Source organism: Neomonachus schauinslandi, chromosome 4 (genome assembly GCF_002201575.2).
Source record: "Neomonachus schauinslandi chromosome 4, ASM220157v2, whole genome shotgun sequence".
NCBI classification, from domain to species: Eukaryota; Metazoa; Chordata; class Mammalia; order Carnivora; family Phocidae; genus Neomonachus; species Neomonachus schauinslandi.
Genome location: NC_058406.1, coordinates 47,386,882 through 47,414,418, shown reverse-complemented (window position 1 = coordinate 47,414,418; position 27,537 = coordinate 47,386,882). Strand labels below are relative to the sequence as shown.

Below are 27,537 nucleotides of genomic sequence, written 5' to 3'. Positions count from 1 at the left end.
AGCGTAAGTATTATATTATATATCATTAAATATTATGCAAATTCCAAAAGAAAAGAGTTATTTTACTGGTAACTTAGATGCTATTCACTATAGCATAATCTCAGAAAATATATGCATTAAAAGCAATAGATTTAAGAAATCAGTTTGTTTCATATTTAAATATACTCTTATGATGACAGTCATATGACTACTAGGTTTTTTTTGTTTTCAAAAAACAATTTTTCTTAAAAGTTTACAAATACACATTTTCTAAAATGCAAATGATAGGAATGATATTAAATAAAAAAGTGATGTTCTCCTGCCTGCTGCCTCCCTAAATGCATTTTTTAAGATTTTATTTATTTATTTGACAGAGAGAGAGAGAGATAGTACAAGCAGGGGGAGCGGCAGGTAGAAGAAGAAACAGGCTTCCCACTGAGCAGGGAGCCCGATGCGGGGCTCGATCCCAGGACCCTGGGATCATGACCTGAGCCGAAGGCAGATGCTTAACTGACTAAGCCACCCAGGTGCCCCTAAATGCAATTTCTTAAAAGCAACTAATTTCAATTAATCTCAATTTGTGTTCTTCTGAATGGCAACATCATGACTTTAAAATACAGTGCATATGGCTATTTTTTTTTCAAATGGCTATTTTTAAAGTGACATTAATATCACTGGATATTAACAACTAAAAAGTTGCTTGCCAGTCCAGCATGTAAGGAGCTCTGTCTTAACAACAAAAAATTGAACAAAATGAAAATTAACATATTTGCAAACTATATGCTGAGTGAAAGCAGTCACAAAAGGCTGCCTATTGTAGGACTCACGTATGTTAAATTCCGTTAACAGGCAACTCGACAAAGAGTTGATTCTCCGCTGCCTAGTGCTGGAGCCTGGGGGCAGGCAGGACTGAGGAATGACTGCTAAGAGGCACAGGGTATTTTTTGGGGGGGAATGGAATGTTCTCAAATCAGATAGCTGCACAATTCTATGACTACACTAAACACCACTGAGCCAGACAGTTTTAAATGGGTGAATTATATCTCAATAAATCTGCTTAAGAGTAGAGTCTGAAGTAGTAAATAAAACTGTTACCACAAAAAGGAAAGGAAAACCATAAAAAGATACCAGATTAGTCAAATACCTAGAAGCAAACATAGCAGTAAGATAACACGATAAAAGTTGGTTAAAAGGAAACTCTAAAATTTGTATTTTATTTAACTTCTGTTTAATCCTTCTGCTATTATTCATAGCTCCTCTCTTATTAGTTTCACCTGTGTGGATGTGAATGCCAGGTATAAAAAAGTTTTTTCCATTGAGTTTATGGGTAGGAAAAGAAGTTCAACACAATAAAAGTCATATTATAAAAACTAGAATATTTTATTCATCTAGTTTGTGAAATTTTACTTCTAATAACTTCTAAAACTGCTGTAGTAGCAGTAACAATCTAAGAAGTTCAGGGGTGTCTGGGTGGCTCAGTCGTTAAGTGGCTGCCTTCAGCTCAGGTCATGATCCCAGGGTCCTGGGATGGAGCCCCACATCGGGCTCCCTGCTCAGGGGGAAGCCTGCTTCTCCCTCTCCCACTCCCCCTGCTTGTGTTCCCTCTCTCGCTGTCTCTCTGTCAAAAAATAAAATCTTTAAAAAAAAAATTTAAAAAAAAAATCTAAGAAGTTCAAGCAGATGAGACAAAGTAATTTTGAGCTCCATGACTCATAAAAGGGAACACTCTAAAGGCTAATAATTTTTTTAGAAAGAAATCATATTTCTAATATTAAGTATAGATTATCAATTAATAAAAACAAATTTACCTATATTCCACTGGCATAATCTCAGCAGCAAGATTCTCATAACTTTTTGTAGCAGATGCATCTAAACAACAACAACAAAAGATTAACGTTTCAGTATTTCTACCATTAAAAAAACTTTTCTAAATCCAACAAAATTCACCTGTTTGGTTTAGATGATCTTGTTGTACTTGTGAACATCGAAGCTCTTCATTCGTTTCTTTCAGAGTATCACGTTGTTCTATTAGTCTCTAAAAAAGAATTGTTTAGCAAAATATTTAATTTTGCCCACCAGAAATGTAATTTATGCTTATAATAATTTATCTTAAGTTAATTTCATAATTGCTGCTTAATTAAAAGTGACATTTTAGTTTCAGTGCTAAGAGGTAATTTTCTCTTACATAAATCACGTAAATAATCTTGATACAACATAAATCTTATAATTTCCCCATTAGATAATTTATCTTTGAAACAAACTGATGTAATTATGCAATGGAGTACAAATGTGCAACTGCAGAGTAATTAAAAAAAAAAAAAAAAGCATGGACTTTGGAGGCAAATAAATCATGGCTTGAACTCCAGTCTCACTTTTTCCTAGTTATTATAACACCTACAGTCAGTTATTTGACTCTTTGGCTTTAGTATCCACATCATCAATATGGAAGTGCAGATACATAACCCTTGCAAAAGTGTCCTGAGTAACAAGTGAGGTAAAGTTAGTGGTTACTTGGAAGAACTGATGAGCCAATACTGATACACTATTATTAACTAAAGGACATTAGGGTTCACTCTGTTTTACTTTTATGGGTTCTGACAAATGTATAATGTATCCATCATTACAATATCATGGTCAATTGATTTTCAACAAAGGTATCAAGACAATTAATAGGGAAAGAATCATCTTGTCAACAAATAGTGCTAGGACAACTGAATATCCACACACAAAAGAATGAAATTGGGCCCCTATTTTACACCATATACAAAAATTAATTCAAAATTAATCACAGACTAAATATAAGAGCTAAAACTGTAAAATTAGAAACATAAGCAAAAATCTTTATAACCTCAGAGTACTCAGTGATTTCACAGAAATACTGCCAAAAAAAGCATAAACAACAAAAGAAAAAAATAGGTAACTAATTTCATCAAATGAGAAACTATTCTGTTGCAAACAGCACCATCAAAAAAATTAGAAGAACCCACAGAATAAAAGAACATATTTGCAAATCATATATTTGAGAAGGAACTTATATCCATAATCTATAAAGAACTCTTACAACTCAATAAAAAAGCAAATAACCTAAATAAAACATGAGTAAGGGATTTGAAGAGACATTTCTCCAGGGAAGACATACAAATGGCCAATAAGTACATGAAAAAATGCTCAACATCATTAGTCATTAGGGAAATGCAAGTCAAAAACACAATAGCATACCACTTCATACTCACTAGGATAGCTAAAATTAAAAGTCTTAAGTGTTGGCAAGGATATGGAGAAACTGAAAACCTTTACAAATTGATGAGAATGAAAAATGGTTCATCTACTTTAGAAAACAGCATGGTAGCTCCTTAAAAGGTTAACCATAGTTACCATATGACCCAGTAGTACCATTCCTAGGTACGTACTCAAGAAATGAAAACACATGCCTACATAAAAACTTCTAAATAAATGTTCATAGCCACATTATTTGTTTAATAGCCCAAATGTCCATAAAATGATGAATGGATAAATAAAATGTGGTATATCTATAGAATGGAGTATTATTCAACATTAAAACAAAGTACTGATTCATGCTATGACACTGATGAACTTTGAAAGCATTAATCCACATGAAGGAATCTAGCCACAAAACTGATACAGTGTATGATGGCATATCGTGGACAGACTGGGCAAATCTGTAGAGACAGAAAATGGGTGAATGGTTGCGAAGGCCGTGGGGAGGGGAGCAGGATGCAGGGCAGCCGCCAGCAGGCACACTAACGGGCTGACGACAGCGCTCTAAAATCCGACTGTGGTGATGGCTACACAGCTGCGAATACACCAACGACTCCTGCACTGTACACTTCAAGTGGGCAACATTTATGGGGTACAAATTATATCTCAACAATGCCATTAAAAAATAAAATCCATGGTCCTTGCTCTCAAGAAGTCAATGGTCTAGAATGGGAAAACGTGCAATGAGACACACGGCCTCGCCTCCGTGACTTCATCTTCCCTTGTGAAGGCAATTAACAACACTGCACATTAAATTTCTACTACTTTCTTTTATACCAACACTTGAATTTGGAAACAGACAGAAGAAGATCTGATTGACATGACTTCCATTCTTAGAACAGCAAGGATAATATTAAACACTAAAAGAGAAGACAGACATATTACTCATCTACTATATTCATGTGTACCTCTTTTTCCTTAAGTAAAGCTTCATGTTTTTCTTCAAGCCGCTTCATTTCAAATGCTAGTGTATCTGCCCTTTTGGATTCAGAGGAAAGTTTATTGTGAAGATCCTGAACCTTTTGTCAGAAACAAAAGTAGATAACAAGAGTACATAATATTAATAGTTTCTCAGAGTTTAATAAATGAGAAACTGATTGGAAATAAAATTTATAAAGTAAGAATATAATCACGTAATCCTAAATAGTTGTGAAAATAGCATGTAAATAAGAGTTAACATAAATTTTAAAATACCCAAATAATAATTTAGTAAAAAAAAAAAATCAGCCTTCTATTACTAAAATAATTTAGTAAAAAAAAATTGATAAATAGAAAAACAGAATATTATCAGTTATAGCTCCATTCTCTAGGCAATTATTACTGGTTACCAGAAATGCTAATAAACAATAAAATGCCCAAAAATATATATAAGCTCAGAAGACAATAAAAAGGGAAAGACCTAGATAACTCAAATTCAGTTATCAACCCTGGAATTAAAATCACAAGTAGAAGAATTCTATCATAAGTTCACAGCCAGCTATAGGCAATGTTTCTTCACATCTCTTATCATTCTTAAAGTATCAAAAGGAATCAAAAGGAAGTTGAGTCTTTTGATTTTATTTTAAAAAATTAAGATATTTCCTTACCTGCCTCTTGTATGTTTCTAACTGCGTACGTGCTGCATTTGCCTTCTTTAATTCTTCTTCTAAGCTGACTGTATTATGCATATACATCATGTTTGTTTCTTGTAAAGTTTTCACCTGCTTGCGAAGGTCGTTCAGATCTTGTAGCTTCTGACGATATATCTCGACTGTTGACTCTAGTTTATTTGCTTTATCAGAGGTAGCCCTATGATAATAAAGACTGCACATTACTGGGTAAGAACTAGTAAATGCACATAACAATTTTATTCTGTCTGTAAAATTAGTCAACCAGATAATCACTTGGCTGAAACAAAAAAAAAGGAAGGAAGGAAGGAAGGAAATGAGAAAGACAGACAAAAGAAATAAACTTTGTGGGAACTTTGGAAAAAGACTCAAATCCAGCATTGAACCTTTTTGTTGTAAAGGCATCAGAACAAAAATGCCTTAAATCTGACACACTAAATTATCAAACCACTTCATACGGCACAATGTTTAAAAAAGAATGGTTTTGCAAATGCAACTGAACAATTCTAAGCTTCTCTGTAGCTTTTGGGCCAATTTTGCTTTGTGTATATAGCATTTAGTACAGTTTTGTCCTAAGTATTTGATATACTTAGGAAGTTGACTCGACTTACAATTTGTCTGACAAAGAATTTTGCTTTAGAGTTGTGCTTACCTAACCAACTGGGCTAGAGCAAAAGTAAATACATAAACCAGATCACTTTCCATCACATACAGGTTCAAACGAATGGGTATAAAGATTTTGTTTCAAATGGATATAAAAACTGTGCAACAAAATGGCCCATTAAGAAAATTTAACAGAAAACATAAAGAGCATATGGATAGTCTGTTTTCTTGATTAACATTTCACAGGCAAAAGCCAAATAAAAATTTTATACATTGTCAAAGACAATAAGAGAACCTTGGGATAACCCTGAAATAAATGTTAACTTAATTATACCTATTTTATATCAAATGCCAAAATATGGATTGAGAATGCTTTCCTTTATGTAAAAAGTTCACAAGATACACTAATGAGTACAAGGAGGTCAAGCTAAATGTATCTAAAAGTAGTTCAGCTCACACAGTTTTAAAAAAAAGGTATCATTTTGGGTTTATGAATTCTAATATGAAATTGTGCTAACACAGGTGGCTCAGTCGGTTGGGTGTGTCCGACTCTTGATTTCAGATCAGGTCATGTTCTCAGGGTTGTGGGATCGGGCCCTACGTCTGGCTCTGCACTAAGAGTAGAGCCTGCTTGGGATTCTCTCTCTCCCTCTTCCTCTGCTCCTACCCTCCCCCAACCCTCCCTCTCTTAAAAAAAAAAAATGTGGTAACAAGATTTGAATATTCTCCTTAAACTGCAATTACCATCAACAAGCATAAAATAAGTAAAGACTATGAGCCCGGATAAAAACTGATCAGTACTTAATACACAGGAATAAACCTAAGAATCACTGATTAGAATATGATATACCAAAATGACTAAGGAATAACTTAGAAGTGACATAATTATATTTAGATATGCCATACCTAAGAACATCTATTTCATCTTTCAGGGCTCTTGTTTCTTCAGCAAGACTAGTCAGTTCATCATTCCTATGCTGAAATTCAATTAGTTGCTTTTCAAGTTCTTCACAGTGAACACGGTAATCATCTTTTGCAGCTTCAAGCCTTGAGTAAAGAAAACAAGTACTTATAATGTAATTTCCATCATTTGTTTTCTTACTGAGACATGTGCAAGACATACTTTTAAATTTTTTTTTTTTATTCTACACTCAAAAGAAAGACTAAAGGAACAGGACACTTCCAGCTCCTGGATTTGAAACTGGCTGAGAATAAACTTAATGTTCTGAATTTTCATTTTCACTTCTGAAACATTGTGCTTCGTTATCTCTAGCTCTAGTAAGAGTTTTAATTTCAAAAGATGAAGAGAAAATATATAAATATGTATTAAAATTACTCAAAAATACATACCACATGCAAAGTGGTAAAATATGAATTCTAAGTAGACTATAATAAATTAAGGATAAATACTTAAACTCTACAGCAACAACAAAAAGTAAAAAGACAACATAGTGAATAAAGTCAAATATTTAAAAAAATTTGATTTACCCAAAGGAATGCAGAAAAGAAAAACAAAAGGATATGACAAATGAAAAACAGCAAACTGACAGACTTAATACAACCATAACAAAAATTACATAAAAGGCAAAAAGACTAACACACCAATTAAAAAGGCAGAGACCATCAGAGTAGATAACAAAACAAGGCTCAAATATATGCTAATAACAAGAGCTGGTTTAAATATAAAGGCACAGATAGATTAAAAGTAAAAAGATTCAAAAAAACACCATGCAAACAGTAAGCAAAAGAAATTGGGGTAGTTATGTTAACATCAAACAAAATAAATTTTAAGACAAAAGAGTATTATCAGAGATAGAAATATTTCATAATTATAAAAGGGTCAATTCATTAGAAAGCCTTATCATAAACGTGTATATACCTAAAAACAGTTTAAAAATACATGAAGCAAAAACTGACAGAATCAAAGGCAGAAATCCATAAATCCACAATCATTGTTTAATACCAGTCTCCAATAAATGACAGAAACAAAAATATCAGTAAAAATACAGAAGAGCTCTGAACAACACCATTAACCAACTTGATTTGACATGTGTAGAACATGTCAGTCAAAAATTACAGAATACACATCCTTTGCAAGTGCACAGGGAACACTCATCACAATGAAACAGGCCGAGCAATACAGTAAGTATTAATAAGTATCAAAAGACTGAAATCTCGTGAAGTATGCTCTCTAACCACAAGAGACTTAAATTAGAAATTAGCCACAGTAAGAAGTCTAGCAAAGCCTTAAATACCTGGAAATTAAACAACACATTTCTGAATAACCCACAAGTCAAGGAAGAAATCACAAAGGAAATTAGAAAATATTTCAGATCAAATAACAACAGAAACACAACCAGTCAAACTTTGGGGACCCAGCTAAGCCAGTGCTTAGAGGAAAATTTACAATTTTAAAGGCTTATATTAGAAATGAAGAAAGGCTTAAAATCAATCATCCAAGTTTCAACCTTAAGAGTCCAGGAAAAGAACAGCAAATTAAATCCAAAGTAAAAGGAAAGAAAGAACAGAGATCTAAAACCAATAATATGGAAAGCTAATAAAGTGTTTGAAAATATTAATAAAATTGATAAAAACCTAGTAAGAGTGATCAAGAAAAATGAGAAAAAAACACAAATTAACCAATATGAGGAATGAAAAAGTGAGTATCAGTATAGCTCCTACAGTCATTAAAAGGATAATAAAAGAATATTATGAACAACTGTATGCCAATAAATTCAACAACTTAAATGAAATAAACATACACCTTGAAAAGCACAACTTATCAAACTGACAGAGATTAAACAGAAAACCTGTGAAGCCTTTTGACCATTAACAAAATTGTATTTGTCATTAAAAGCCCTTCACAAAGAAAACCATAGGTCCAGACTGTTTTACTGATAAATTCTATCAAACATTTAAGGAAGAAATAATATCATTCTTACATAAACTCTTTCAGAAAATAGAGGAGGAGAGAATACTTCCCACTTATTCTATGAGACTAGCAGAACTCTGACAACAAAACCTGAAAAAGACATTACAAGAGAAAAAAGTTATAGGCCAATATCTATATGAAGACAATCAAAAAATTCTTTCAACATATTAGCAAACTGAATCCAGTCATATATATGCAGAATAATAAGGATGACCAAACTGGTCTAACCCTGAAATATAAGATTGCTCAATATTTAAAAAATTAAACAATCATAATAAAAGAATGAAAAAGAAAAAAACCACACTGTCCTTTCAAGATGTAGAAAAATCATTTGTCAAAAATCAATACCAATTAATGATAAAAACTCTTAGCAAGCCAGAAATAAAGGGGAACTCCTGCAAAATTATAAAAAGCACATTAAAAAACTCTACAGCAAGCATCATACTTGATGGTACACTTAACTGAATGTTTTCCCCCTAAGACCTGGAACAAAGTAAGATGTCTGTTCTTGCTCAATGCAAGAAAAATAAATAGAGGGCAGAAATAATAAAAGGAAGATGTAAAGCTCTATTAATAGATTAGATGATTGTAGATGCCTTAGATCTTCTACATAAACAAATTACTAGAGTCAATAAGTGAATTAAGAAACTTACAAGACGTAAGTTTCAAAATATAAGATCAGTTTCAATATATAAAGATCAACTGTAAATATTAGCAGCGACTTTTCAAAATAACTTTAATCGTATTTGTGACAGCATCTACTTGGGAATAAAGTTAATAAAACACATATAAGACTTCTCTGCCAGAAACAACACAACATTGCTGAGAGAAATTAAAGACTTAAATAAATGAAGATACCATATTAGCAGATAGAAATTCTCAATATAGTTAAGATATCAATTTTATACAACCTAAATCATGATCACAAAAGGTTTTTTAAACAGAAACTGACTAGCTGACTCTCAATTTTAAGTAATAATGCAGAAGACCTGGAACAGCCGAAGCAAATTTTGAAAGAAAAGAACAAAGTTGGAATACTCACACTACCTGATTGTAAGCTTACTCTAGAGCTAAAGTAATCAAGACTATACCATATAGGTATAAAGATAAAGTGATCAATGGAAAAGAATTAAGGAGTCCAGAAAATGACCCAAATTTTATGGTTATATCTTTTTCACAAAGGTACAAAGCAATTTAGAGTAAAACTAAAATCTTTTCAAATTATGATACTGTAACAAGTAGATACCCATATGGAAAATAAAAATAAAGCTTGACCATACACTATTTTTAAAAAAATCAATTCAAGATGGACCACAGACTTACATGTAAAAGATAACACTGTGAAGGTTCTAGAAGAGAATAGTAGAGAATATCTTCATGGCATGGAAGTAGACAAAGTTTTCTTGGGCAGTACACAAAAACACTAATATTAAAAATATTGATAAAGTAGACTTTTAGCATCTAAGTTAAGAACTTCTACTCACTGAAAGACACCATTTAAAAATGCAAAGGCAAGCTACAGAATGAGTGAAATATTACTATGCACATATCTGACAAAGGATTTGCATCCAAATTTTTTAAAATTCCTACAACTAATTGATAATGACAACCCAATGTAAAAACAGGCCAACAGTATGAAGAGACAATTCACAAAGTAAGATATATTTCCAATAAGCACATGAAAAGGGGCTTATCACATCGCTGGTTATCAGGAAAATGCCAATTAAAGCCATAAGGAGATAGTACACTCTTCCTGAACTATTTAGTTAAAAAGATGGGTAAGAACTATGCTATGCAGGCAGAACAACTAGAGCAACGAGAGCAGACTCTGCTCATGGAAGTATAAAATGTTATGACCACTTTGGAAAATGGTTTGACAGTGTCTTTTAAATTAAACACAGAGCTACTGCATAACTCAGCAATACCGCTCTATATATTTACCAATGAGAAATAAGAAAAAATATGTCTACAAAAAGTCTTGTATTACAATGTTCAGACTAGTTTTACTTACAAAATCTGAAAACCCAAATGCCCATCATCTAAAGGAAAATGGATAAATAAGTGCATAATGTGGAATAATTCCAAGTATTTGAATACTACTCACCCATAAAAAAATAACGAATTACAGATACATTCAAAACATAGATGAATCTCACAAACATGCTGAGCAAGGGAAGCCATTCACCAAGGAGTTCATACTGCATGATTCAATTTATGTGACATTCTAGATGAGAGAAAACTAATTTTTGGTAAAAAATAATCAGAAGAGAAATTAGCCTCTGGGAGGTAGACATTGACTGGGAAGGAAGCATAAAGAAACTTTCTTCAGTGATTGAAATGAATTGTATTTTGATAAAAGTGTGAAATTACACAGACGTATGCATCTGTTAAAACATGTCAAATTGTACTTAGTATTATTCATCTCACAATATGTAAATGTTACCTTGCAAAAAGAACTGTAAACATACTGAAGTCTTATTAATAGTTTGCTTAATACAAAGGTAAGGTTAGCAATTCTTAAATTACTTTCTGTGTGTTTTGGGATTGAGTATATGAGTAAATATATTGAGGAAAATGGGAGCCAGGTTTCTCATCACTGGAGAAGGGGTTTACAATATGGAAATGGAGAAGATCAGAATGAACCCCAAAAACACAGAACTAAAATGAAAGATGTCAAAATGAATTCATTGTTCACAGTGAGAGACATAAAAACCAATGCAGACATGTGTATATATAAGCGTATGAACACAGGCAAGTGTGAATATGGGCAAGTATATTTCCTAGCTCTGTACACCAAAGGGGCCTAGAAGCAATGACAGAAAAACTCATCTGGAGCACTAGATCTTTGTTTCTAAATAACATTGTCACTAAAAGGAATTAGGGATCCTTGGAGAAATGGCTGATTGCAGAGTCGGGAAAAGACGAGATGAGACTAGAATATTTTGTTGTTCCAGAAAGTAAGAAAGTGCTCAAAGGATAGTAACAGGTTGAAAGGACACAGAGGCCAACTGAAAGGCTTCCCAGTGGTGGAATCTGGGACAATTTCACCATTAAATAAAAGATGATAGCTACTGATTTAATTAGACCATTGAATAAGAATCAATTACTAAATGCAATGCATGATCCTGGATTGGATGCTGAACCAGGAAAAAAAAAAAATAGACATAAAGGACAATGAGACAACTAATGGAATTTGAGTATGATCTGTGGATTAGATAATAATATTGTATCAATGACAAATTCCCTAATTTTAATCACTATACTGTGGTTTATAAGAGAGTGTTTTTGTTTTAGGAAATACATGCCAAAGTATATAGGGATAAAGGTGCTTGGCTCCTGCTTACTCTCAAGTGGTTCAGAAAAAAATATGTGAATCTGTAAGAATATGTATAGAGACTGCTAAAGCAAATGGAAAAAACTGCAAAACAACTGTGGAATCTGAGTAAAAGGTATAAAGGAGTTCCTTGCACTATTCTTTCAACTGTTTTTGTGTTTAAGTTTGATATTAAAACAAAAAAAAAGGAACAAAAACCATAGAGTAAAATTAGAGTGCCTACTCTCAAGGCCTTATAGTTCCAGGCTCAGCAGCAAGCACACAAGAGACAATGTTTATTAAAGGCAAGATGTATAACAGCTTTTTTTTTTTTTCAAAGAAGAAACATAAAAGTTAAAGTAGAAAGCATCTCTTTAGCTTAAAATTTCCATTTTTTCCATTTATTATCAAGTTCTCTCCCCTTTATAATAAACGCCCCATTCTCCCCAGGCCTCAGCAGTCACTCCCTTAAACTCCTATTGGACTTACACATGGCCTTCATTTGGCCCTTATCACAAGTTATTTTGAACTGTTTTGATTTTATAGACATATCCCACTTGCCTAATTAGATTGCAAGCCCTGTGAAGGCAGGAACCACTTGTACCATTCGGTATTTTCAGAGCTTAATCAGTGTCCCAAGCATGCTATAAAGCTCCAGGATGCTACAGCATACTATAAAATGCTTACTAATTAGTTGTTGATAGGATTTTTTAGCTCTTAGTTTAACAGAACTCTATGGAAGGATTTTTACTAAAAATGCTACCTGAAGTTTTCTTCCTGTAATTGTTCTAGTTGTAACTGTGCATGAAAATACTTTTTTGCAACCATTGTATTTGGATCATCAAAAGATCCATCCAACTGGTCAAGTTTTTCATTCATCATCTCATTCTCAGAAACTAATGAATTCTTTTCATCTTGAAGTGCAGTCACCTGAAAAACAAATATACAAACATAAGCATCAACAGCAAAAAAGCTTAGAGTCCAGAGTTCACATTATAATTGTGACTAAGCCATTAAATTAATTTGGTCAGTCAGACTAGATAATTTTTAAGGCTCCTTCCAAATCTTGAATTTTGGGTCTAGGAGGTTTGAGTCAAACAAAAGAAATCAAAATAATTTGATTATTTTTATTAATTTGTTAATATACCTTATTAATTAATGTATTAATTAATACAGAGAAAACAGTTAATTCATATAAGGAGAGTATCTTCAAAAATGTTATGCTTGGGGGCGCCTGGGTGGCTCAGTCATTAAGCGTCTGCCTTCGGCTCAGGTCATGATCCCAGGGTCTTGGGATAGAGCCCCGCATCGGGCTCCCTGCTCAGCCGGGAGCCTGCTTCTCCCTCTCCCACTCCCCCTGCTTGTGTTCCCTCTCTCGCTGTGTCTCTTTCTGTCAAATAAATAAATAAAATCTTCAAAAAAAAAAAATGTTATGCTTGTCCTAGTTTTGGGAAGAAAATGTTTCCAAGTCTCTAAAATTACGTACCGATAAACTTCAAAAAATTAATTTGTTCCCCTTTTAGTTATAAATTTACTATTAGGATGCTGTTATCTAGTAAGCTAAAATACACACACATATATGCACAAAGTTATTTTAGGTTCATAGTAGAAAATTATCAGTTACATATCATGCCTTCAGGGACAAGCACATTATTTCGTTAATAAATCAATAACAAAAAGCTGAATTGAATCTATTTGCACATTAAGACTGTTTACATTTTAAAATGGATAAAAATATGTAATTTTAGAACCACATCAATATCAGTACCTGATTCCTTGTTATTTTACTTACATATATATGCAACGCCTTTTTCTTTCCCTTTTAAAAATATCTTTAAAAGTTTACAGCTAGGCTGTAACCTTTTATAAGACCAGAAGTTTATATATGATTTTATTAAGATTTGTTTGAAAAACATGAATCATTGACCTCTTATGACTTTCAACATATTACTACATAGGTTTACGATTATTTTTTCAAAAGATGTAATAAAATCAACCCAGTTATGTGAACAGGACTATATAGTGACACGGTGAACTAGTAATAGGAAATGAAAGTCAAGTGAGTGCCTTTAAATACAGTATAGGCAGGTTACAAACACTGTCCTCCAAATGAGCAACACAAAGGCTCGGAAAACTGTCCCCAGGCAGACTGCAGGAAAAAGAAATTTCTCTTCCTAAATTTAAGGCATGCATCCATCCTTGCCATGCAAGCCGTTTGGTGTCTATTACCTGTCATGTGCAATCCTAAATGACTGAGATACACAAAAGAATGGAGTTTGAACCTTCAGTATCCTTATGGTAGAAATGTAAATAATTATGCAACAGAAAATGTTCCAGGTGCTTTGATGGAAGCATACCACAGGGTGGGGGTGGTACACAAAGAAAAGAATATCTCATTCTAGCTGGAGGGAAGAGACTGTCACAAAAAGATCAACTGAAGAGAAACAATACCCCCAGTCTTCCAAAATGGGTCAGAACCCTCTAAAGTAGGCAGGGGAGCAAGGGTAAATTTAATTTTCAACACCTGGTGTATAACCAACCTGGTTCCTATCCATGTTTTACACTGTGGCTTCAGAGCTACCTTTAACCATAGACTGAAGGAGGGGGTAGTAAACAGGCAAATTCCTTGTACCACACCCTCTCATTTATGCCTTAGAATGTCCATTAGTGGGTTCTAGACATCTCCTTTAGCAAGCTCCCACGGTGATATTTTCTTTAGGTTCATAATGTACCTGCCTTTATCCCTCTCTGGTTTTTTCTCTATTTCTTTGTTTCTCTCCCCTTTGTTGCGATCTCTCTCTCCCTCTATCTCTCCCTCTCTCTTTCCCTCTCCCCCTTCCCCTTTCTAAGAGACAGAAAAATTTTAAAAGCTAAAAAAAAAGACTCATTTTCTCGTATCACCCAGATTTAACTTAATTCTTGTATACCATTTGCATATCTAAAAACAATGAAATATAAAACTCTATAGCTGGAGTCCCCCTTTATCACATTAAAATCAGAAAACCACCGCCTCAGACAAAAACTTATCTCGTACAACGGTGGGCAGGAGTATGTTTTCTCTAACATACCGTGAGCAAGAATGACCGGCCACTGCTCCGGCAGTAAGTGAAGGATTGCTTCCTACTGCTGCCAGGTGGTAGGAAGAATGGCTGGGAAAGGCAGAGTAAAAGCCACTGGCAAACATGTCATAACTTGCCTGAAGGCCCCATAATAATCCCAACTGGAACAGAACTAGAAGACTACATCAGAGTTTCTCAAAACTTCACATCAAAATGTCACGTGGAGATTTTTCTTTTTTTTTTAAAGTACACATTATCAGGACTGCCTCCTGATTTCCTGAATCAGAATTTCGCTTGCCCCAATATTTAAAACCATAATTTGCACAGAATCAACATAGTTCTTATTTAAAAGGATTCAAGCTTCACCCGATCTTTCACCACAAAATCTCCACTTTTGCATTCTTTATTTCGATTAAAACATGTTTGCTAGCTGAACTGTGTCAACAAGTAGTTTCTCCAAGAAGGGCCCATGAGTCTGCATCTGAGCTCTCCATCTGGGTATAGGGCGGCTTCCCTGCCGAGGCAGTCTGGAGATACCACACTTCCATATTCTGGCATTCATGTTGTAGGGGAGCCTGATTTTGTCTTTGCGGGTGATCTGCCTTATCTATCTGAACGACTAAGTACTTGTTTTTCCTTTATTCTTGAAGTTCAATAGCTTACCTAGGATAAAGCCTGGTGTTAAAAATTATTCACTGATTTGTTTCTATAGATCTACAATTTCCTTTTAAACCTCACTTTGTTGTCCTACCACCTAGTCTATTTTACTGATGTGTTCCTATGAAATTGTTATACAACATGAAGCAAAGGTTATTTTCTAAGCTTGGCTAAAGTCTTTCACATGCTCTTTAACCTGCAATGTTTGCACAGATGTCATGCTTTTATTCTTTTCATCTAAATCATGCTTCACTGGCAGTTAAGATACCCTATATTTTCCAATGTAGCTGAAGACTTCCTGGACACCCTCTCCACTGTGCCAAAGACCCAGTATGTCTTCCCTTCTAAGTTATGGTTGGGACTGTTTTCCCTCCACACCATTCTACAGCCTTGTGAAGGGTTAGGGAAGGAGGGGGGTGAGGGGAGGCAATGGGCAATGTTTTTGTAACACCTCGGTTATGCTCTCATGTCTGAGGTTTAAATACCTTTAATCAGAGTGTGAGAAGTGTATCCCATTCCCAGGGAGGAATTGCTTTGGGCATCAGACCATTCCCCCAATGCAGTGTGTAGCTCTACAGCCTTTTTTTTCTAACAGAAGGAGTGAGGCTAAGGGCACCTGAGTGGCTCAGTCAGTTAAGTGTCTGTCTTCGGTTCAGGTCATGATCCTGGGGTCCTGAGATCGAGCCCTGCATCGGGCTCCCTGCTCAGCGGAGAGCCCGTTCCTCCCTCTCCCTTGCCTGTCGCTGTCCATGCTTGTGCTCTCTCTCTCTCTCTCTCTCTCTGTGTCAAATAAATAAATAAAATCTTTAAGAAAAAAAAAAAAAGGAGTCAGGCCCCCTAGGCTCTTAGTTGCCCCTCCCCAGTCCAGTGAAAGAAGCAAAGGGTGACTTCCCTCCTGATTGGGTAGACTGTAGTAAAAAGCATCAAGATTTCTGTGGATCTCACCCCCCCCCCACCGCATGGGCTAAGGATAAGGGTCATGAGATCGAGCCCCACGTTCCTCCTCGAGGAGTCTGAGATTCTCTCCTGCTCCCTCTGCCCCTCCCCCTACTCATGCACGTGCGCCTTTTACTCTCTCTCTAAAATAAATAAATAAAATCTTAAACATTAGCTTTGTTCAAGCACAGGACTGATTTTTTAAAGATGAGGTTAAAAGACTAGGATTCCAGTGCTTTCACTGCCTTAAGTAGCTGAGTCACCCTGACCCGAGTCACTACTCTTTTCCTATCTGCAAGCCCTTAAGGGTTAGAAATATTACTCAGCCCTATCATTCTAGGTATTTATCCCATCAAGCAAGGATAATACTACCACAACCCTTGTTCCTTGTCTTCATACTTTTCAGAGAGTAAATTATTTATGTAACTCATTATTTGAACAAAAACATGCAATTTACATATAGCACACTGTGATGGTACATTTACTCTTTTGCATAATTTTTCAAGACTTACTGCGTAACTTTTGCATTTTCATATAACAATAACAACACATGCAAACACACATAGCATTTATGTGTGTCAGGTCCTGCTCTAAGTGCTTAACATATATTAACTCATTTAATCCTCATAATCACTCTGGAGACATATACTATTATTACATCATTTCTCAAAAGAGGAAACTGAACTATAAAGAAATGAATTTGCCTGAGAGGACACAACCAGCTAGTAACACGGCTTCCGTCTGAATATAGGTGGACTGGTTTAACGATCTACCTCACTAACCATTAACTACTGTCTCTCCTACCAAGTTATACTGTCTCTCATATGAACTCAAGAATTATATACACGTGTTCAGATACATGCATGTTAGCAAAACTCACTTGGTACTCGCATTTATGGGTGGTGCGGGGGGAGGTCAAGCACTTCTAAGTACTTCCATAAATGACCTCACTTAAATATTTACACTCTATGCAGTAGATACTTTAATTTCTTCTTTTTATGAAAGAAACTAAAGGCTCATCTAAATACTTGAAATTCTACAATTAAAATGATTTTCTCAGGCGCCTGGGTGGCTCAGTTGGTTAAGCGACTGCCTTCGGCTCAGGTCATGATCCTGGAGTCCCGGGATCGAGTCCCGCATCGGGCTCCCTGCTCGGCAGGGAGTCTGCTTCTCCCTCTGACCCTCCCCCCTCTCATGTGCTTGCTCTCTCTCATTCTCTCTCTCTCAAACAAATAAATAAAATCTTTAAAAAAAAAATAAATAAATAAATAAAAATAAAATAAAATGATTTTCTCAAAGAAGTTAGCAATTTTCAACTCGAAGAGAAAAATAATTATGAAATTCATGCTTGAAAATCAAGCCTGTAACAAATACTTTAAATATGCCCTCCATGAAATGAAACCCAACCTCCAAAACACTTTACCAGTGAATTATTTGCAATAAAACCCTTTGTAAACTTAAAGAGGACATATTTCTCAGACTGGTTCTTTTCCACACCTGCATATCTAGTTCTTGGCATCTTTGCCTCAGTTCTTCTTTTTCTGCTAGTGCTTCTTGAAGTTCTTCCAAGGCCCTTTTAAGCTGAAACACAAAATGTCCTGTTTCTTAGTAAGACGTGTTTTGACACAAATTGAAAAATACATGTATATGCATATATACACAGATATTAAAAATGGTTATTAAAATTTATTAATACACTTACTCTCTTTGGGTCTTTGAAACTTTGAAACTTTCTAGGGTTACCAAGCCAATTACACAATATAGGAAAAGTACTAGCACAGCGTCTCTGGCACATAGTGGACACTCAATAAATAACTGACTACTCAGGGTGAGTGGGAAGATTTTAAGGTAGTGACCTTATGCAAATGGATAGTTGTGTGAAATAGTTGTTTAGGTAATGGGAGAAGATGTTGATTAGTACAGAACAATGATGAAGGACCTAACTGTGGATGGAAATCATGCATTTATATGACCCCAATTCAAATAAACAGCTGTGCTTTTCTCTAACAGTGCTCAACTGCATGAATGTAGCAGTAAAGAAAGCACTCATTGTAGTTTTGATTTGCATTTCCCTTATGATCAGTGATGTTGAGCATCTTCTCATGTGTCTGCCGGCCATCTGTATGTCTTCTTTGGAAAAATGTCTATTCAGGTCTCCTGCCCATTTTTTAATTGGATTATTTGTTCTTTGAGTTAACTCTAGAGAACAAACTGATGGTTACCAGAAGGGAAATGGGTGGGCGGAAGGGTGAAGTAGGTGATGGGGATTAAGGAGAGCACTTGTCATGATGAGCACCAGGTGATGTATGGAAGTGCTGAATCACTATACTGTACACCTGAGACTAATATTACACAGTACGTTAACTAACTGGAATTTAAATAAAAACTTTAAAAAAATTTATCTATTAAAAAATAAGCCTCAATGTTGTTTTTCTGTGAATAGTATTCACACAGTCTCATTAATGTTTAAGGCGATGGTCCCACAGAAATAAAATTTTATGTAAATCTTTATGAAAAACATTTTTTGGTTCAATGTGTATTTTTTAAAAATTGAAATATCATTAACATAATATTAGTTTCAAGTGTACAATATAATGATTCAATAACAACAATAAAACAATGGTTAGATGCCATGAAGTAGGTGGCAATGCCTTAACTATGTTGTGTGCTGTCAGGCCCAAGGGCCTCTTCCATCCTTGTCAAAGTGCTTGCTAACCTCCTCTCCTTTCATAGAATACTCCTTATGAAATATTTAAACAACAGAGTATTAGAGGATGTTGTTTAATTTAATTACAAAAAATTTAGAAAAAACACAGTATGTTTAAATTCAAATAAAAATTTCATAGAAAAGGTTTTAATTTGAAATATTTCGTGAGATGACTGGTGACACTCATGATAAACAGATGTTTAACAATATAACAGAAAAAGTACTGATTGCATTTACCTGTCCTTGTACCCTTTCCCCTACAACCCAGGTCAGGTTACATGTCAGAGGAGAGTGCCTTTTTCCCCCCATGAAACAGTCATGTCATAGAATCAGGGAAAAGAGCCTGAGCACAGGGTCTTGGAGGTTTCTTCAACATGACAAAAATTATATTAACTTATTAGATAAATCAGAAATAAGCAGACTTTTTATACTGTCTACTATTAACAGTGTAACCATCTAGAATGAGCCACATATGTATTATAAGTTTCAGAAGAAAAGGTCAATGTCACTCAACTCTTTGAACATGAGCATAAAAATTTCTGGAGGCCAACACTACTTGCATTCATGAAGGAATGCATAATAATATTCAGCTGAGATATTACAGAATAAGCAACCTAAATTTCATGGAAAAAATATTCTTGTATATGTTCTCTAATGAAAGCCTTATGATCCTAATTGGCCAAGGAACTGTATGACTGTTTTCAACATTTTCCCCAATTACTGAGATACTCACCTGTTGCTCTAATTCTCCAACAGCATCATTTGTAGGAGAGCTCAATATTTCTTTACTCATCAACTAGGAAATTAAAATAGTAAACTTAAGTACAATAAAGAAATGTTATGAAGTAAAAATAGGTTTACTTGAGAGTAAAATGCTTTATATTTAGTTTTCCTTTGCCATAATTTGATGATCCTTAGAATATTATTCAAATAAAAATTTTATTAGAGGCTTAAGCTAAATAACACAATATTCAACCATTACATCAGTGAGGACATCAGAAGTAAAGGGTACTTGAAATACATAGATATATTTAAATTACCTGTATACTGAAAAATTACAATCCAAGTTCTAAAAGATGAACTACTAAATAAAACTGATAATAACTAGTATTAATAAAGATTCTTCCATAAAATAAATTAACACTTTTAAAATACAGCCTTTAAATGAGTGATATGGTAAAATTCCTAATTTGAGAAGTCATTTTAAAAGTAGGAGTTACAATTATATGAAAAAAAAAAAAGGATGCTATAAAAAGTAACTTTTTTGCATCTGAAAGGCAGATTTATTGTTGTGATGCTTTAAATTCAAGCCCACAATGCAAACTCAGAGCGCACAAACGAACTTCTTGTGAGAGGTCTCCCTCCAAATCATGCCCCTGCCAAATTCTGTTTGCCCTCACTAATCCTCCGGGCCTCCTCTGCATTCCACATCATCTCAGCCCTTCAGGCTGATGTTAAGAATCAACATGTACCATATGAATTCTGAATTCTTCTAGTTGACTTTACACACTAGAATGGCTTGAACCCAGGCTACCTGGCTCCCAAACCTATCACCATATTTGCTCACAGTACTAACATTCTGAAAATGAACATAAGATATATTTCCACACATGCTTTAAAATTTTGGGAAAGACTGTTCTAATTGGCAGGGAAAAAAGAAGAAATAAAAATTCTTATCTGGTGAGAGGTTGTTTATCCTGCTTAGGTGAAGTTATCGAAGGGAACCTGACAATATTATCTTTTTTAAAATACAGAAGTACTAAAATTGAGCTTGAAGTCCTTTTAAGATATTTTGGGTAAAGAAAAGAAGGGAAGACACACTAGCTTAAGGTAAGTAAACCTGCTGTAAAGGGCAAGTTTATACAAATAGAAAAATATACATCCATAAGATTTATGTGAAAATTTTTGTGTCATTTGGTTAAGGATTTTCATATATATGTGAATATAATAAAAACTTACCTCTTGAATAGCAGTCATGACCACATGTTGAACAGACTCTTCTAGTGTCATTATATTTTGAATATGTTCTGTGATTCAAAAAAAAAAAGATGGATCTGATAAAAATCTACTCTTTACCCATGGAACTTTAGCCATTCAATTAACAGCATAAAAGTTCATTTACCATACATACTTCTTTATGCAAGTATTTTTCCACAAGAAATATGTCCACTAAAACCAGATAAGCAGAATTGAAAATATTTATATTTTTAAATGTTTTCTTTTTCCTAAAGGAGAAAACCTCTAATTTCCTTATAAGGAAGAGAAAGAGAAGACATTATAATCTTAAAACAATTATTACAATTTCCTCCCTGTTGTTAGATATTCAGTATTATAGGATGAATCCATACATATTAAATGAATTCCTAAAATCTTCAGCCTAGAAAGTTACATTTTATCACCTACTTAGTTCATTTCAGGAAGGCTTTTAAAGAAGGGACTTACAAAGCCTCCTGTAAACGTGTGCTCAACATCCATCAAGTCTCATCTCAAGGAGATACTTATGCCTTACCACAAACACACAGGCAGTAAGTTGATTCTGTCCCAATAAGAAATGAGGAACCATAAGAAAAAGTGTTTCATATTTTTGCATACTTCACTTTGCATATTTCATATATTTGCGTAATCCCCTTCAACTATATGTTCTCCAGCTAAAACAATATCCAAAAAATTCCAAATTTCAAAAAAAACCTTACTATTTTCAAATACTTTTATCGTTTTAATGATTCTTCTGGAAAACTTCTGAAAGTTCTCTCAATCTTTCTTTTATTTGTAAAGCCAAGAACTGGACAAAGACTCTGATAGATTCTGGTATGCACCAGAAGTAGTGAGTGGGTGGGAAAGGGGAAGAATTAAGCAGAGAAAGCACAAGCTATGCAATGGTTTCCTTTAACTGGATTTTCTGGATAATGGAGTGTTTCGAGTCTGCTGAAACCTTCAAAAAAACTATCTTTTTTCCCCACCAAGATAAACAGGGTACTACTGACCAAACAAGGTCATTCTTTCAAGACTGAGACTGTTGCTATACCTTGGAATCATTTTGAAATCAATTCTCCCTGCAAAGTATAAAGGTGTGTAAGCTGTTTTACATTTTGTATGTGTTTTTTTTAAGTTTTAATTAATTTACTCTGTTTTTCTTTCATTTATTTGCTCACTCCTACAAGTTGAGAGCCCACATACCTCCAAAAATAAATCCAATTAAGAAACACTGGTGTTTTTAATAATGACAATGAAACTTTTATATTTACTACTTGCTAAATTTTTATTTATGTATGTGGAAACTTAATTTCCTTTTAAAATTCTGAGGACAAAATTGCTAAGTAATGCTTTGGAACTAAATAATGAAAATAATACTAAAACTCATGGAAGGTAATAAATCATAACTTAGGGGAAAATTACAGCTTAAAATGTCAATTATAACTTGGAATAGAAAGAATTGATTAATTCACAAGAAAATAGATGAAATGAGATAAAAGATAAGAATAGATATTAAATAGTACAAACAGAGTCAAAGCCAAAAGTTGGTTCTTTGAAAAAGACTACTAAAACTGACAAACATGGGAGAGGGAAGATGTGAGGGTTGCTCTAGGGGCCATCAAAGGATACAAAAAAATAAAAAGATGTAAAATATGACATCATATACATAAAACGTAGAGAAGGAAGTCTATTTAGTGCTTTCAGAACTTGAGCAACCATCAACTTAATACAAATTGCTATACAGGATGTTATGTATCAACTCAGTGGCAACCAAAATCAAAAGCCTATAATAGATACACAAGAAATAAACAGAAAAGAATCCAACCATAACCCTAAGGAAAGCCATCAAACCACAAGGGAAGAGAGCAAGAGAAGAAAGGAATGCAGAACTACAAAAACAACCAGAAAATAATTAACAAAATGGTAATAAGTACATACTTATCAATAATTACTTTAAATGCAAATGGACTAAATGCTCCAATCAAAAGACACAGGGTGAGGTAATGGATAAAAAAACAAGACCCATCTATATGCTACACCTGTATGAACCTACAAGAGACTAACTTCAGACCTACAGACACAAATAGAGTAAAAGTGAAGGGATGGAAAAAATTATTCCATGAAAATAGGAGAAGAAAAAGAAAAGCCAGAATAGCAATACTTGTATCAGACAAAACAGACTTTAAAACAAAGACTGTAGCAAGACACAAAGAAGGCCACTGCATAATAATAAAGGGGTCATTCCAACAAGAGGATGTAACAACTGTAAATATGCACTCAACACAGGAGTTACCTAAATACATAAAGAAAATATTAACAGCCATAAAGGGAGAAATTGATAGTAATACAGCAACAGTAGAGGACTTAACAACCCACTTACATCATTGGACAGAACATCCAGACAGAAAATCAACAAGGAAATAGTAGCTTTGAATGACACATTTGATCAGATGAACCTAACATATATACAGAATATTCCATTCAAAACAGCAGAGTACACATTCTTTTCAAGTGCACATGGAACATTCTACAGGACAGATCACATGTCAGGACACAAAACAAGCCTCAATAAATTTAAGATGATGGAAATCATATCAAGCATCTTTTCCAACTACAACAATATGAAACTAGAAATCAAATACAAAAAAAAAAAAAAACTGGAAAAGAACACACATACAAAGAGGCTAAATAACATGCTACTATATTATCAGTGTGTTAACAAAGAAATCAGAGGAAATTAAAAAAAAAAAAAAAACATGGAGACATAACAGTAATGAAACACAACGGTCCAAAATCTTTGGGATGCAGCAAAAGCAGTTCTAAGAGGGGATTTTACAGTGAACCAGGCCTACCTCAAGAAACGAGAAATCTCAAACAACATAACCATATACCTAAAGAAACTAGGAAAGGAAGAATAAAACAAAGGCCAAAGTTAGTTGAAGAAAGGAAATAAGAAAGATTAGAGTGAAAATAAATGAGAAAGACTAAAAAACCATAGAAAAGATCAATGAAACCAAGAACTGATTATTTAAAAACATAAAACTGATAAGCCTTTAACCAGTTTCATCAAGAAAAACAGAGTCAACTCAAATCAATAAAATCAGAAATGAAGGAGGAGATATAGTAACTGGCAACCACAGAAATACAAAGGATTATAAGAGAATATTTTGGGAAAAATTATATACCAACAAATTGGACAACCTGTAAGAAATGGATAAATTCCTAAAAACATACAATTTTTCAAAATGGAATCAGGAAGAAATAAAAAAATCTAAACAGACCTATTACAAGTAATGAAATTGAATCAGTAATAAAAAATAGTTTCCAATAAACAAACATCCAGGACCAGCTGGCTTCACAGGTAAATTCTACCAAACATTTATTGTTATTTTATTTATTTATTTTTTTAAAGATTTTATTTATTTATTTGAGAGAGGGAAAATGAGAGAGAGTACATGAGAGGGGGGAGGGCCAGAGGGAGAAGCAGACTCCCTGCCGAGCAGGGAGCCCGATGCGGGACTCAATCCAGGGACTCCAGGATCATGACCTGAGCCGAAGGCAGTTGCTTAACCAACTTAGCCACCCAGGCGCCCTCTACCAAACATTTAAAGAATAGTTAATACCTAATCTTATCAAACTATTCCAAAAAGAACAGAAGCAGGAAAACTTCCAAATTCATTCTATGAGGCCAGCATGACTTGGATATCAAAACCAGACAGAGACACTACTAAAAAAGAAAATTGCAGGTCAATATCTCTGATGATCACAGATGCAAAAATCCTCAACAAAATATTAGCAAACCATATTCAATAACACATTAAAAGGATCATTCACCATGATCAAGTGAGATTTATTCCAGGGACACAAAGGTGGTTCAATATTCACAAATCAATCAATGGGATACATCATATCAACAAGAGGAAGGATAAAAACCATGTGATCATCTCAACAGATGCAGAAAAGCATTTGACAAAGTACAATATTCATTCATGATAAAAACCCTCAACAAAGTAGATTTAGAGAGAATATATCTCAACATAATAAAGGACATATCTAAAAATCTCACAGGTAACATCATGCTTAATGGTAAAAAAAAAAATGAAAGTTTTTCCTCAAGATCAGTATCAAGATAAGGATTGCCATTCTCACTATTTTTATTCGACATAGTAGTGGAAGTCCTCACTGCAACAAGAGGACAAGAAAGGAAATAAAAGGCACCCAAAGTGGTAAGGAAGAAGTTAAACTGTTACTATTTGCAGATGACATGCTACTATATATAGAAAACACTAATGACTCCACCAAAAAACTATCAGAACTAATAAATGAATTCAGTAAAATTGCAGGATACAAAAATAATACACAGAAATCTGTTGTGTTTCTATACTAATAATGGAGTAGCAGGAACAGATATTAAGAAAACAATGCCACTTGCAACCACACCAAAATAAAATACCTAGGAATAAATTTAACCAAGGAAGTGAAAGACCTATACTCTGAAATCTTTAAGAAATTTGATGAAAGAAATTGAAGATGACACAAATAGAAAGATATACCACACTCACAGACTGAAAGAATTCATACTGTTAAAATGTCCATAATACCCAAAGTCATCTACAGATTCATTGCAATCCCTATCAAAATACCAACAGCAGGGCGCCTGGGTGGCTCAGTTGGTTAGGCAACTGCCTTCGGCTCAGGTCATGATCCTGGAGTCCCAGGATCAAGTCCCGCATCGGGCTCCCTGCTCAGCGGGGAGTCTGCTTCTCCCTCTGACCCTCTTCCCTCTCGTGCTCTCTGTTTCTCATTCTCTCTCTCAAATAAATAAATAAAATCTTTAAAAATAAATAAATAAAAAAAAAATACCAACAGCATTTTTCATAGAAGTAGAACAAATAATCCTAAAACTCTATGGAACCAAAAGAAACCCTGAATATCCAAAGCAATCCGGAGAAAGAACAAGGCTGGAGGTATCAGAACCCCAGATTTCAAGATATAATACAATGATTTAGTAATCAAAATAGTCTGGTACTGGCTTAACAAAAGACACACAGATCAATGCAACAGGATATAGAGCCTAGAAATAAACCCACACCTGCATGGTCAATTAATCTGTGACAGAGGAGGCAAGAACATACAATGGAGTAAAGACAGTTTCTTCAATAAATGGTGCTGAGAAAACTGGACAGCTACATGCAAAACAATGAAACTGGACCCCTTTCTTACACCATACACAAAAATAAACTCAAAATGGACTAAAGACCTAAAGGTGAGACCTAAAACCATAAAATTCCTAACAGAAAGCATAGGCAGTAATCTCTTGGACATCAGCCTTAGCAACATATTTATGGATACGTCTCCTCAGCCAAGGGAAACATAAGCAAAAATAAACTACTGGGACTATACAGAAATAAAAAGCATTTGCATAGCAAAGGAAACCATCAACAAAACAAAAGGCAACCTATTAAACAAGAGAAGATATTTGCAAGTGATATATCCAATAAGGGGTTAATATACAAAATATATAAAGAACTACTACACCTCAACACCAAAAGTACAAACAATCTCACTAAAGAATAAGCAGAGGGCCTGAACATTTTTCCAGAAAATAAATACAAATGGTCATCAGATACATGAAAAGGTGTACAACCCTAGTCATCATGGAAATGTCAATCAAAACCACAATGAGATACCACCTCACACCAGTCAGAATGGCTAAAATAAAAAACACAAGAAACAACAAGTGTTGGCGAGGATGTGGAGAAAAAGGAACACTCGTGTGCTGTTGATAGGAATATAAATTGATGCAGCCACTGTAGAAGACAGTATGGAGGTTTCTCAAAAACATACATAGAGAAATACCATATGATCCGGTAATCCCACTACTGGGTATTTACCCAAAGAAAACCAAAACACTAAATCAAAAAGATATATGCACCCCTATGTTACTGCAGCATTATTTATAATAGCCAAGATATGAAAGCAACCCAAATGTCTGTCAATAGATGAATGGAGGAGATGTAGTGTATGTGTGTATATATATACACATATATATACAATGGAATATTACTCAGCCATAAAAAAGAATGAGATCTGCCATTTTCAACACACGAATGGACCTAAAAGGTATAATGATAAGTGAGATAAGTCAGATAAAGACAAATACCATATGATTTCACTTAACATGTGAAATCTAAAACAAAATAAAACAGAACAAAACAAACAAATGGACTCTTAAATACAGAGAACAAGCTGGTGGTTGTCAGAGAAGGGGTGAGTGGGAGGATGAGTTAAACAGATAAAAGGGATTAAGAGGTACAAACTCCCACTCATAAAATAAATGAGTCACAGTGACGAAAAGTACAGCATAGGGAATACAGTAAATAATATTGCAATAACATTGTATGGTGATAGATGGTAATGAAACTTATCTTGGTGAGCTTTGAGTAATGTACAGAATTGTCAAATCAATTTGTTGTATGCCTGAAACTAAT

At 34.3% G+C, this 27,537-nt stretch overlaps 1 protein-coding gene and 1 non-coding gene across 2 annotated transcripts in view; both read right to left on the bottom strand.

Annotated features, from left to right (window-relative positions):
- The window catches only part of HOOK1 (hook microtubule tethering protein 1), a 60,342-nt gene that overhangs the window by 12,739 nt on the left and 20,066 nt on the right, over positions 1-27,537 (bottom strand). Inside the window, exons 6-14 of the mRNA XM_021679990.1 lie at positions 21,032-21,099; positions 19,806-19,868; positions 17,863-17,946; positions 12,477-12,643; positions 6,375-6,515; positions 4,845-5,046; positions 4,167-4,277; positions 1,927-2,014; positions 1,788-1,848 (exon numbers count right to left, since the gene is read on the bottom strand). Of these exons, the coding sequence (XP_021535665.1) occupies positions 1,788-1,848; positions 1,927-2,014; positions 4,167-4,277; positions 4,845-5,046; positions 6,375-6,515; positions 12,477-12,643; positions 17,863-17,946; positions 19,806-19,868; positions 21,032-21,099 (985 nt within the window). The remainder of the gene's footprint in view (positions 1-1,787; positions 1,849-1,926; positions 2,015-4,166; positions 4,278-4,844; positions 5,047-6,374; positions 6,516-12,476; positions 12,644-17,862; positions 17,947-19,805; positions 19,869-21,031; positions 21,100-27,537) is intronic.
- Positions 18,977-19,103, bottom strand: LOC123324784. The gene has a single exon (XR_006540049.1). It is a non-coding gene; the product is annotated as a U6atac minor spliceosomal RNA (small nuclear RNA).